Source organism: Aphis gossypii, chromosome X, assembly GCF_020184175.1.
Source record: "Aphis gossypii isolate Hap1 chromosome X, ASM2018417v2, whole genome shotgun sequence".
Taxonomy (NCBI): Eukaryota; Metazoa; Arthropoda; class Insecta; order Hemiptera; family Aphididae; genus Aphis; species Aphis gossypii.
The window spans coordinates 26,966,351-26,981,232 of NC_065533.1; the positions used below are offsets into that span (position 1 = coordinate 26,966,351).

The window sequence follows — 14,882 nt, forward strand, 5'->3', positions numbered from 1 at the left end:
GGGTCCGACGAAAACCGTAATAACTCTTATTGTGACGGAACACTTCCGTAAAATTCCTAACGACGAAAGTTTCGTTCTGCCTGTCGAACCAGCAGAAGCGTCTTTAGAGTTATCACCATACGGTGACAATACTTTAGTAGTAGTAGTAGTAGTAGTGGTTTGTTGTGGTGGTGAAGGCGATGGCTTTACACAGATACACATTGAAACATGAAAAACTAAAACAAATAATATGTAAATGTAACGAATGCATGACTATATATTATGCACCCTATAATATCGGTTATGTTACAAAATTCGAAAAATTGTTGAAAAAAATAGTCTTAATAATATGCTACATTTTAGTTTCATCATATAACAATATTATTAGAAAATATTAATGAAAATTATTTACTAATAATAGTAAAAATAAACGCAAAGAAGTAATTTCTGTGAAAGCAATATTAAAATATAGCCAGGGGTGTACTCGTCTACAAAAGGCTAGCGCGAGTCATATCCTTCTATGGTCCTTTTTTTTGTTTTTTCATTATAGTTATTAGACATTATAGTAATAATATTTATAAACATATACGAGAAGGTTTTTTTTTTTAATAATACCATCAGATAAAATACATTCTTTATATCAGATAAGTTAAAATATACATTTTTTTTAATGTGTTAAATTATTTTTAAGTTTTTTCATTTTAAAATCAAATAGGTTCTTATTTAATATATTATTTAATGGCTTAGACAAATACTCGATTCTACTTTTGTTTGTTTGTTTGTTTGTTTATTTTACAGCAGATAATATCACCAGTGTAACTACGGCATATCACTCTTACAGTCTAGCAGGTATAAGATGTGTTGTTTGTGTTTGAATAAAAAATTATCTCGCGTCGGACATGTGCACGCCGTTAAATAACTTAAATAACAGCGGATGGACAGCAAACGTTTCGACGTTTCGTATATTTGATTTATTTACTCAAAGTATAAACTTTGATTTAGAACCGTGACGTGAAATGAAAAGCAGTCGATTATATTTAAACTGCAAAGTAATGTATTTCCGGTTTTTTTTTTCTAAATTACTTTCATAACACATAATCAATCGGTGAAAGATTTTTAATAACCGTGCCACGACGGATTTGCAATTAGTATATATTTGTATGCTTTGCGCACTTTTCACTACGGAGATTTTTAAAATAAGCAGTGTATACACACTTCATAAACTTTATGTTACAGAGAAAAAATAATTGGCTTAAGGGAGAAACTCTGCCTTAAATTTTAAAAATCTCTGTAATGAAAAGTGCACAGAACATACATTATGGTTTTTGAAAATCAGTGTTTTTTCCTGGTACTGCGGAGAAAAAAAAAGTTTGAGGGGGAAAATCCCCTTAAAATTTTATAATCTCCGCAGTGAAAAGTACGCAGAACATGTATGCTACTTTTGTATACCACATTAACGTAAAACTGAACTCGCACAGTGATATTATTTTCTGGAAGTCGGTCGACTTCCGGTTGATTCGTTTTACACGAAAAATATTATTATACCTACTACAAAGGTCGTATCTGTAATATCGATTCGAAACGTATAGCATTACACTGGGTCTGACGAATGGCAAAAACGGATTTCGTAGTCGTATTCAGAACGTGCGAATCACGCCCGACGGGGCTGCAAAACCCGTACCCATCGCGCTACCCCCCCCCCCCCCATCTACGGGACTCCGAACACGGCGGCGAGCGTGTCTGTCGGACGAATGTCAAATAATGCGAAAAGTTCTGAGACGTGTGCTTACGATTTATCGCTTTCGCGGGCGTAACAAATTATTCGAATAAGGTTTACGTGTGTGCCGCGTGTGAGGTCTACATCATTATTATTTGGATAAAATATGCGAGCTGCAAACAATCCAGGTAAATAAAATCGCACGCATAAAGCAGTCGATTGCGACCTACACATATCATACGTCATTATGACATCGATTGAAATGACGTAATCTGCGCCTATATTTCTGAATTCTGTACTCGATGTGCATATGCACTTACTGTGTGAACTTTGAAAATTGAAACAAACATTTTTTTCACAAAGTTCGTAAAGGACAAATAATACTTACTGTGAATATTGAACTATTATAATATAATATTATTTATACTCAGATTATTGTATGCCCAATTTATTATTATCATTAATTCGTTAATTCATCAATGTGATTTGATAAGACTACAAAAATGTATTGCAGTTTTATTGTTGATTGCTCTATAGATAAACTGCAGTATAATAATTTGAATAAATAACATCACCGTCACCAAAACGTTTCACCCATTTTTGCAGTTCGTCGTTACTTCATTGCTTTAATTACTTAACATTAATTTTTCGAATTTCAACATTATTGACAATTTTTAATAGCCACCCACTTTTTGAATCCAATGTTCGACCATCGTGACGTCATCGCAGTTAAACTATTAAAATGAGATACTATATTTTTGATGTATAATCATTTTCGGAAAGTCGTCGCAGATTAACTATACGATTTCTATAGAATATCCCTCTAAACTATTTACAAAACATCAATTATGTACTGTTTTATTTTTACACGCAAATTTTTAGTTTCACGATTAATTTAAGAATTTATTATACATTTTCAGAATATTATTTGTTATTTAATGCCGACTATAAACACGCTAGTGCAAAAAATCATAATTAATATGCTTTTTTTATGGGCTTAGAACCCGACACAGATAACATAAAAATGAGTTTTTGGGCTTGCCTAACAGTATTACTGGTCGAGCTCACACAAATCGTCTGGCCGATGCGTAAGACATGGTCTATTGTGTTCTATTTGGTTTCCACTTTTAATGTAAGCACACCCGTTGCGTAAACTTGTACGGAAGATATACTCAAATCGATAGTGATTGTTACTAAGATACTTACCGATATACTGTATCCGGTATACGGTGATGCTTGTAACGTTTGTTTCCGATTTTGTATTTTGATATAATGCAATGATCGCGTTTTGTTTTAGGCTCGTTGAGAGAAATTAAAGTTTCCTAGATCTTAATAAATGATATAGTTCAGGGGTATGGGCAACCCGGCTCAAAGTTACTGTAGGAGATCAATTTTCAGAACTTTTAAGTCTAGTAGTTCAGCGAGTACAGAAGGTAAAAAAATATAGATATATTACAGACAAAAAAGGTACTACGCGGGACGCCCATCATCAGTTTTACAACAGATAACGATTGAAAATTAACACAACGCAATTGACGTATTGTTTGCTTTATAACCAATCGCCGTAGGTATACTTCTACAATACTTTTAGATGGTTTTACTGATCATTTTAAACAATTTTCAGCGATATATTTTCACTTCCGTCTTAACCGCATTATAGAGATTAAATTTGGTCGCTATATATAGGTATATTATGTATACTCTACTCGGATAATGTTCAGATAACCCGTTCCGTATACACGGTAGGTAGGTACAATACGTTTTTTTTCTCCGGCGTAAACGTCTGAAATTCGAAGATCGATCATCATATTATTATATACGGGTGTAATTTCAAGTCGACTTAACGTAAAATTGAAGATAAAAATATAACTTTCTTTTATTCAATATAGTATTATACATATTATATCGCATAATACTTGTATATTGCGTTTACGCGTATACGTATATGCGTATGGATGGAAAGGATTTGACATGGTTGATCACACACTGCAGGCGCAAACACCTAATCCTCCCCCTCCCCCCCTAGCACCGATACATAGACTTGCGTCGAGTTGGTTAGGGTTGCGGGAGGGGTCGTGGGGGGGGTTGTATTAATAGGAACCGGAAACGCACACCCCGTCGGTATCACACTACGCACTTACACGGTATTAATATATTACAGTAATAAGATTATAACTGGCAGAGTGCGGCGACGACGACGCTCGGGGTGGCCCTCCGCAGACGTCAGCCCCGTTCTGCGAAGGAACCGCAGAAATTTCCCCGCGTCTGCACCACCCCGCCGCGGCCGCCGAGACGACCCAATGAGATCGTCAGGCGTGACGCAAACTTGGCTAAGAGGAAACGACTTCGACGCCGCCGTAAATATACTACCTATATATATCTTATGAGCTACCATATACTTGTTAAGTATTAAAATATACATTTATTTTTTATTTTTGTGTTTCATAATATTATTATACACATTTCAGGAAATAAGACGTATATTTGACATTTATTTTAAATAATTTATGTTGCAATTTTATAGTTCAAAAATGCAAAATACTAAACATTGCTTGAGTACTTTAAACTTTCATGCTTGTCGTTCTATTGTGCTATTATATTATCCCTTTACTGGATTTTGAAAATATAACCATCATAGACAATGGTTAGTGAGTTTTCAAAAGCATTTGATATATTTAAATAGGTATATACAGTTATATTTTTATAATTTTGAAAACTATTAGTTGTAAAATATATTTAAACAATTTATACTTCTCTTACAATTTGTAAAGTATTTTAAAACTTCTTTATACCAACACAGTATCCGCTTTTTTTTTAGTAGATTCTTTATAGAAATAATAACACGATGAGCATCGTTACAATTTTGTAAAAACTCGAACTTCAAATACATATACATATATGTGTATTTGTGCAGTGTACATTGAATTATCGATATTTTTAAATTTGTGTAAGAACAAGCCGTGTATTCAAATATTTGTATTAATTTTTCAAACTTTTTGATAAATTTTTTCCCGTTTTTTTTCTTCTTAAATTTAAATCGAACATTCAAAAGATTAATAAACTCAGAGCTGTCCAACTCCCTCGAATTTCGCATATTACTGGGGTAAATGGAATTTTTTAGTTTCTACGATGTCTCTTTCTATAGGTATATATATATATATAATACAAACGATATTCCGATGGCCACGCCGAATACTGTGTTTGTCGTCGCACATAGAATATATTATAACGTTGTACCGTTCGAAAACGATTTAATAAAGTCCGTCCTATGATGCGTGACGATATGTCACGGAGTGAATTTCCCGATGAAGATTATTCGACTGCGTTCCGATTGTGTTCGGCGCGTGTAAATGTGCCTATATGTATAGGCGTGCGCAGCTCGGGTAAAATAATTGCCAATTTATATCTGGTCCCGACAGTTTCGGGTATCCCAAACGTTCTAAAAAAAAAAAAAAAAACGTACATCTAGGTAGGTATATATACGCACCTTACACACAATGACGTGTAAGCGAACAACCCGCCTTGTCGCATATATATTTCCATACGCGCGCACAACGGCGGTGTCAGTACGAAATGGTCGAGTTAGGTAGCTCTACGGTCACCGCGGATACCCTTACAAATTTATCTCGTACGCGGACTCTGTATACACCTATAACGTAATATTGCAGTGTGCGATACGGCACAGGGTACGCCAAAAAACGGTCCGAAGATGACCATCATCGCCGTCAGACGTTTCGAGAGATCGGCTTTCAAACGGAACGAGAAACGAGGAAGATTATAATGGGCTTAAATACTCCACAACAGCTGTATAGAACATCATCCGGCGTGCTATGTCGTACCGACGTACTATTCGCTTTTCGCCGGCACTGAAATACTGCGCGTTATAATATTATAAGTGGTAAGCCCGGACCCGAGTTTAGTACGACTGGGACCTGCGTGCATTATAACAAGGGTATAAATAATAAAATATATAGAAAGAAAAAAAATCATTTTAATAAATATCGATTGCTCGTTTTATCGTTTGACGGGTTCGACCTAATCGTCTGATGGATATGTGTTTGCGGTTTATAAACGAATCAAATCATGGTCGCGTTTAAATTTTTCAAATATTAATATCAAATATAAAATTATTTTATTTTTAACGTCAAATACTTTTGAAAACGAATAATATGAAAATAATAGTAATGTTTTTATTATTTTTTACATTAAAATCATTTTTATTTTAAATTGAAAATAATTATTTATGTATATCAGATACTTTTTTTGTCAAAATAATACTCATTAAATTCTTAAATGAACTATCGAAACTCTTATGGTTTTTCGAGTGATTGACGCCCCTAAACCAAACATTCACAAAACCGAAGTTCTGTAAGTGAAATACGTGTTGGAGCATAAACATCGATTGAATATGTATTAGGACGCTAATAAAAAGTTATCAACTCTCAATATTTACTTTTTAAGTATTCGCTTAATTATACATCAGACTAAAATATTTTCCAAGGGGTTTTTTATAGTACAGCTATTTAAAAAAAAAAAATAAAACTATTTCTTATCCATCTTGATTCAATGAATTTTCACTAAAACCACAGAACCACTGCGTGTGTTACCTGCGAATCATAATAATTATCTATTTATTTTTCGAATATATTATTTTGTATATAATAGGTATACTATATATAAAAGGGGCAGCCAAACAGTCGATCGCGGAAAATTTCAAAGTTAATCATGTTAGAATATATTTTTAGGGCCACGTACCCTATATGTTTCTTAATAATTATAGTTATTCAATAATAAAAAATTTTCTATGGATGTTGATCCTCAAAGGTAAATTGTAGATCGTGACCAAAATAAGTTTGACCAGCCCTGATATATAATATATACGAATTAATTTGACTACTAATCTAATCTAGTTCAAAATTTGGAACTAGTTGTGGCGAAAATACATCCATAATTTACTATGCCTACTTAACTGTAAGACATTTTATCTACTTTCATAACATTGTGTAATTTTTTTTTGTTATTGTTTTAGATTCAGAACGGCTTATGCACACATCATAGCTTCACATACATTAAACCTTTTCAAACCTTTTGAAGAAAAATAATATATATAATATTATGATTTCGACTAAATAGGACACTTGGCCGTCAAATATTTTAGCCCAATTATATTTCCTCCCCTTTCATTTACGCGCACACACACACACACACACACACACACACACACACACACACACAACTTATCTAAAAATATTATATCTACTATTTTCAGATTATAATGACATTCAAATAAATATAGCTAAATCATACGTTTTAATCAAAACTGTTATACTTAAGGAAATTGTATTTTTTTTTTCATGTTATATGGCAACACAATAAAATCTAATATAATAGTTTTTGACAATGTTCACATTAAGGTATATAATGTATTGATAGCAGAAACATTAGGGTTAGATACAATGTACGTCCGTCATATAGTTAATTGTCTTTAAGTAGATAGGTATATTATAATATAGTCATTGGTTTTACATTCTCATTGTCAAATTTTTGTTATCAATAATATAAAGAATGTATTGGTGTTTAATAGCAGACACATTAGCACATCCAATATCACAACGATTACGAACATGTAATGACACATCTGAGTATTGTCGATGAATTCCAGCCATAAAGTATAGTTCATAGAGCAATATGAGATCAGTCCGTTTACTTCCGCTCAAGTGACAAGTGGTGTTATTTCAGAGTTCTTAAGTGTTTTTAAAGTGAATATAAGTATTATAAAAATCAAATTATTTATTTTACTTTAATGAACACTATAGTTCATTTTTTCTACCACTACATTGTGCGCATGCGCTAATAAATCGCTTATATACAACTAATTTCACACTGTTATTTAAAGTACAATTTCTATAATTTATTACCCATCTATTCGTTGAAGGGTACAGTCTTGTTTTGCGAGTTCAACTAGTGTTCTTCAGTTTTAAACATCATCATGTTTTCGTGTAGTGTATGCGATGAAACCTTTACTAGGATCGGTAGTCTACACAGACATGCCAAGTCACACGAATCATCCACTAAAATCGTATGCAGTATATGCTCAGAAATATTCACGCGAAGAGATAACCTCATCAGACATAATAAAAAAAAAACTTAAAACATCGTAAGTATAAGATCGTAAGTACAGATTTATTAGATAAAATACCTATACATAATCAAGGCTACGTATAGGTATCATTTTAAATTATTACATTAAAATATATGTGTTATCTAAAGGTGATATATAATAAAGGTGTTGAGCAAAGTGTAATTTGTTCGTTGAATTATTTTTTCAGCCAAAGTTTTAAACAACTCCATACCGCTATCTTGACAATCATTTATATTACCTGTTAGTTTAATTTCATGGTAATTTTTTGCAACTGCTGGTGTCATCCCATTGGAAAAGTATTCAATAAACTCTTTTTTTACTTTTGAACACACTCTAAGGTAGCTATACGCTTCAGCATTATCAACTTTATATGAGTATGCTCAAATGATATTTAAAAATTAAATTACATAATCGCTTACAAGATCATAAATAAATAATAACAATGTATTATTGTAAAAAACATTAGCTTAGAAATATAAAACAAACTAACTTTGATAAGCAAAATTACCTTAATTTCAGTATTAAGTCTTTTTCTTAAGAACTCATATTTCCTTAATGTATTAGGAGTTTCATTTTTAATTAAAATTTTAATAGAAGCTTGGCAATTTTTATTCCTAATTCTATTTTTGTCAGGAGTTTGTTCTACAGAAAGACTTTTGTGTTTTGATATATGTTGACACACATAATCCTTCCTATATGCTTATCGCTGTTTATTAGGATAAGTCTTGTACACTATCCAATTTGTTTTGGCTACTGTAGAAAAATGTTGAACCCAATTTTTACATAGCTTACTAAATGTATTATTTTCTTCTAGAGTAAATTTTGTACGAATTAAATAATTATTTGCACTGGCACTAATTACTTTAGAAAAAATATCAAAATTAAAATTAATAGTTTTAGACTGAAAAACTCATAATGAACAGAACTACAGAATAAGAAAACTTCAAATTTCAATTTATTATCTTGTAAATAATGAACTAATGAGCTATGATAACTGATAAGTGATAGCGTAATTGACAGTTGTGCCACACGCATGCGCAATGAGTGATGTGCATACCCGTATGGCCGAATTCAGTTACGGTTCGTAAATACGCGTTCGGGCACTTATTTCGGCGACAAAGGCAATAAGCAGATCAGGTCACTCCTAAAGGTGCGGAGGTAATTGATATGCCATACGCCGATGTATTTTTGACTATGAATTTACTTCGCGTTATCTGTGTAAAAACACCAAACGTCTTCTGACGCGTTGTACCATCTTGCATAATAGTTACCGATCAGCTTGAGGCCGATTACGGCGTCGCGGCCACCGTCCTCGACCGTCGTATCAAGACCATCGCCGACGCCGTTTGAACTTCCTCTTAAACCGCCCGACGCTAGCGCCGTTCTTCTGGCGGCTGGACGATGGTCTTGACATCTCTGGCGTCTCAACGGAACACCTTGGCGTCCCATCAGGACTCACGAAACATCGTCTGTCTTACGATGCAGTTTCCCATCTTTGAATAGAATTTGTTAAATTTGTATAAGAGTTAATAATAACACGACGATGTTAACTACACGCAACGAAACAATAGACAGAGCAGTCAACCGTTGTTATTATTGAAACTATGGTAATAAAATTATTAAAAATAATATTATATACTAATCAGCAGCGATCTCTCACGAATCAAAATTCAGAATAAAAGCGTTATTATATCACATATTATTATTATTATATTGAAATTTTTATTGTTCGCGAGCTTTTTGATCTGATTTGCGGAAGTTTGTTATATATTTCCGTTGGACAGATGAACATAATTACTTTTTATTCGTGATACTTCATAATAATATTTTATAAGTCAACATTTTAATTGATAATTACTCATTGATTATTCGGCATTATGTTTTTGTTTAATATTTAATCTATTTTTTTTTATGTCTGTGTACTGCATAACTAGTCGAAATAATGCTTCAATTCAAAATTTAGGTGTGGTTTTGATATTCATCCTTGGTGCATTATAAAAGTCAAAAGTAAACATTTTCCAACTGTTTTCAAAAAAATCAAGAAAAACAAAAAAAAGGGACGGAAAAACGGGAACTTTTACACAAAACCAGTTTTCGTCAAAATTGGTTTTTTATATGATTATAACTCAAAAAATAATCACTGTGAATACTTAAAATTTTCACCACATTTTTATGTTATCGTAATTAATGCATGGCTAAATTTTCAAAATATTTTTATTTTTTTTTAAGTTTGATAAACAAATTTTGGATGGCCAAAAAAACTTGAAAATTTAATACAAGTTTCCTTATGAGTTTTTCTTATTGTAGTTAAAAAAATTATAAGAATACAAAGGCACAATTTTTTTTATTAGCATTTGAAGTCCAAACATTGACAAAAATTCGTCAAAATCATGAATATTTGCAAATTATTTTGTAGGTATAATTCATAAAAAATTTTGTATTAGTAGCTAAGAGTTGAAAATTTAATACAAGATTTTCCATAAATTTATCTTACAATAATTATAAAACAATTTAAATTTTGGACTATTCAGGCTATTAAAACATAAACCACCTTTTTGACCAACCACTGAAATTTATATCCTAGGCTGACAAATTATCTTCGTTCAGAATGGTTTTTCGTATACAATGATACCTATCACTGGATTCAAATTTAACATTTCTATAATATATAACAGTGACCCACACAGCACCTAATGTACAGCAGAGCGATATCCACTAACCCGCTTTTTTTGGTTTTATAATTGTTATTAAAATCAATTTCCCGTCTCATGTCGTATTTTATTCAGTTTATAAAATAAATACGGTGTTAATTTAACGTAATAATCATTGTTTCAAAATATTCAAAATACTCAAATAAATTTATATCAAATAATATATACAATATTCTAATTAGGTAGTGATTTATTTTTACCTGCTTAAAAGATATTAAAACTCATATGTTTTCATTATATAAGTTCGTCTTTGATTTAATTGCAATGCATAAAATAATATAAAATTATGTCACGTGTAAACACTTTCGATGTTGGTTTTGGCAGTTTTATGATTAAATATCGTCGTTTGAGATGTATCGGGCTGAAAGCCTATTTTATTGAGTTTTAAATAATATGATTTATTAATTATTATTTACAACTTAATGTAATTTGTACATCTCGTTTTAATATTTCATATTATTGACTAGTCGATGCTGCGTGACGTGGTCAGAGAAAAACTAAATAATACTAGATGATTTACATAGGATAAAATATTGCGTTTGACCTCGTGGAATATAAGCTACACATGTTTTGACAACTAGCTTTAAATTACGGATCTAAACGGAAACGTTAAATCCAACTATAGAAACTATTTTATTTTCTATAACTTGCTGCAACGGGTACAAACAAACAGATATTCATTCGTCATTCGATAGCCTGCAACAACTCCTTGCAGTCAGCCCCTCTATAAAACGTACATTTTTCAAAATCCTTAGCATTAGACTAAGCCGTAAGTTGTTTTAAACAAAATCGATAAACATTATCCGTTCATAATATCATATTATATTATAATGGCGTATCCGACGAATAACGTGACTTGTGATTTTTCAAACATTATATCAAATCAAATATATCTGTAAACTCGCGGTTGGCCGAGCGGCCGGCGGGTCAGGAGATGCCGGTAAGGGTGTATGTGCGCAGGTGTGGAGAAGCCCGGCTAGCAAGCGGCCAGTCTCCGGATTTCCGTGGCCACGGGTATCAAGCTGTGCAGGTGTTTGGCCCGACTCTTGCTGGTCGGGTGCATGGACATCCACCAGAATAGTTTGGTCGAGCAGCTGTCCGTCTTGGACATGGCGTCCCAGAACAGGTGGCCCTGGGTGACGTCCACGCACGCCTTGGCGGCTAGCTCCAGTCCGACGCGGTCGGCCTCGTTCTCGTACTTCCGGAAGCACGGCCACAGGATACACACCTTTATCAGGGCGACCGACGACAGGTGCGCCAACACGCTCCAGCCGATCGGTAGCGCGACCCAGATGGCCGCGAAAAACGGCATTAGGCCCAGCGAGTTGGCGACGAACACGACGCTGCACAGCTGGTTGATGTGCCGGAGCACGCAGTGCGCCATCTCGTGACCGAGGACTATGGACAGCTGATCGTCGTTGGCCATTTTGGTCAGACCGACGTGGACCATCACCTGACCCCCGGAATCCACGGTGGCGTTGATTGCAGGGCTGTCCAACACCTGTACGGTCCACCGGCGAGCTCCAATCGCGTCCACGCCGGCGTTGGCGGCCAACAGCCGGGACGTCACGCCGGCCACGCGCTCGTGGACGGGATCGGCGGCGTCCAGCAGCGGCGGCTCTCCCGGGCCCCTGCACTCCTCCTTCTCGGACAACTCTTCGAGCACCTTGTCGCTGAACAGGAACAGCCCCCGGCGACCAGTCCACGGGTTAATTTCGGTGTGCCGCCACAGGAACGCCCCGAAAAGGCAAAGTGCGGCGACCACGGCCAGCCCGGCGAACGGGCGGTTCGTCCAGGCGGCGTCCACGTACCGCCTCTTCGTCTCGGCCGCCTGCCTGGACCACCAGTAACGCGCAGTTAGTCCCGCGACCAAGCCGACGATGCACGGCAATTGCATGAGGAACAATTGCATGCCGAAGGTCATGTTGTCCGGTGACCACGACCCGATCACGCCCGTCCGACTGTTATAATAAACGCACCGATTATCATTATTGTCGCGGTTCGTCTACATCAGTGGTCTCAAACTCGAATTGCCAACGGCCATGTATTATATTATTTACTTTTTTTTTAATTACTCGTTTTAATACTAAATCTAAAATAGACAAAAATAAAAATTTTTGAACGAATAAATATTCATTGCCGGCCGCTTGTTTGAGACCACTGGTCTACATGAAACCGTGGTTGAAACACTGTTCCAGTGTTATTCATAGTCGTTGTCCAAAACCAAGGTTTAACCCGAATTTAAAAAAAACTCAGTTTTAATTCTTAGACCTCGGTTAAACTCGGGTTTAGTAATATCTTATTATTCATAGTCGACGTATTATAGTCATGGGCTAAGCTAAAGTTTTTAAAAACTGTGGGTCGTCTCAGTTTTATTATAAACAGCCATACAACCCCCGCAAATTTCTTGCATATTTTTTGCGAAATTCATTGGTAAGTTCGTCGTATGGATTTTTGTGAATTTCGTATATTTTCCGTTGTTTAAAATGCAAATTTCTTAAATTCCTTACGCGTCTAACATTTTTTAGCAATAACCATTTTTCTTGAGTATAAAGTGATGCACACGTTTTTAAAACAAAAATTAATTAAATTAAATGATTATAATATAACAGTGATTTTCATAATAAATAAGCTTTAAACCTATTGTTTGTCTAGTTTATAAATCGGAGGTTTATCGTTTATGAATACCAGAACAAATAAATTACCATTGAACTATTTTTAAATCAGGTCCAATTTGATTATAAATAACACTGGAAGAGTTTAAAAACTCGTTTGTGCACAAAATATTTTAGAATTGACCGCTCGACGTTTGTACGATAACACACATTTTGTCCGTACTAATAAGCATGCAAAACATTGTTTTTCTATGGCCAAAAAACGTTTAGCTGTACTTGAATGTAAAAGATTACTTTTACCACTCACCGAAAGCATTTTATTTTTTAAAAGATAAACACACTATTACGTATTATACAACTGTGTGGAAAACGTTTACCAAAATGTAGATTTGTACTCACCTCCTCAGCGAGTCACCAAGATTGAATTATTATTATAAAACAAATCTATGTCGACTTTGAAAAAGAACATGCTCGCACATAACCCGATTTTAAAGGTCGTCTTTCCTGTATATTTGAATATTGTATTGAGTGAACCTCGGTTTTGTCGAATAAAGACCAGCAATATCATGATTACAAGAGTATAAAAATAATAATTCCTATGTAGATGTAAATGGTTTAAAATGCAAGCCATAAAATTTGTCAGGAATAAAAATATTTAATATTTTTTTGGTTTGATGTTTGTTTGTCACCAGAAAAAATAGTGACATAGTATATTTTCAAATTTAATAGCTATAATTGCTCCACCCGGTGTAGTTTATGGCTATTCTGATTATGTTTTCGCATAATATACTTTTACTTAATTAAAACTCCAACTCATCCCAGTGGGCTGGAAAATCAATTGATGAACAACCGAGTACAACGAACGGATCCGAAGCTTTCCATAGGCATTATAATATTAAGAATTTAAGAATTATTTATATTGTATATTTGTGTATTATAATTTACGCCCTGACGATTAGTCGTATGAAAAATAATCTGTGTGCAAAAAGTTTGTAATCTTAATAAATGTGCGCAAACTAGGACCGCGTTAATAAAGTACATAGGTAACAGCGCTTTATAAAAGTCAAAACTTTCGGTAGCACGAATCGTTTTTATTCTTCCGTAACGGTTTTGAAATTTAAGCATATATAGATAGGTAATAAAATATTTAAGTCACGCATTATATTATAGATTACCAAAAATGATATTTCAACTGAAGTTTGGTGTTTTTGGATATTTTCATCACGGGATTCAATGTGCTTAACGCCATGCAAGTCATATCTCTTATCCAACTAAACAACGATTTTATTAAGAATCTCAAACCTGATATTGAATATAGTGAAAAGTTCTTAGAAGTTAACTTTGAAAACATTGTAGAAATAATATTCAGATTTAATGCGATACTCAATAAGAAAATAAACTAATACAATGAACTTTGACGACATCAAATATAGCACTGTATAATAATAATAATAAAAAAAAACATTAATTAAACGAACATTTTCGTATCGTAGGAAACGCTCTTATCTGCCATAAATTTTGGAGATAAAATTGTTATAGTGTAATACATTTCTTTCATTTGAATAATTATAGTTGTAAAAAGTGTATTTATGTGGAACTTTGTATTATACTTAATATAATATTTTCAAGCTTTATGACCAAAAATAAATAAATAAAAAATATTTTAAGAACATATTTTATAGAAAATTAAACTAATTGTCTATTAATTATTACTCATA

At 33.8% G+C, this 14,882-nt stretch overlaps 1 protein-coding gene across 2 annotated transcripts; it reads right to left on the reverse strand.

Moving 5' to 3' along the window:
* Window positions 1–11,348: 11,348 nt before the first annotated feature.
* LOC114130110 (metalloendopeptidase OMA1, mitochondrial-like) lies at window positions 11,349–14,622 on the reverse strand. Of its 2 annotated transcripts, none has more exons than XM_027995002.2 (2): window positions 14,467–14,622; window positions 11,349–12,510 (listed from the first exon to the last, which is right to left on the reverse strand). In XM_027995002.2, exon 2 carries the CDS (start codon window positions 12,471–12,473, stop codon window positions 11,526–11,528), a length of 948 nt encoding a protein of 315 aa, XP_027850803.2. In that variant the 5' UTR covers window positions 12,474–12,510; window positions 14,467–14,622; the 3' UTR covers window positions 11,349–11,525. The 2 variants fall into 2 exon arrangements, with proteins under 2 accessions (XP_027850803.2, XP_027850802.2); XM_027995001.2 differs by having other exon boundaries at window positions 14,340–14,620.
* Between the last annotated feature and the right edge of the window lie 260 nt (window positions 14,623–14,882).

Excerpts from the sequence above, each read along its gene's own strand:
- LOC114130110 (XM_027995001.2), bottom strand. The coding sequence starts at position 14,515 with ATGTTTTCAAAGTTAACTTCTAAGAACTTTTCACTATATTCAATATCA. Across the intron at positions 12,511-14,339 it reads CAGTTGAAATATCATTTTTG|TCGGACGGGCGTGATCGGGT; the intron begins GTAATCTATAAT and ends TTATTATAACAG.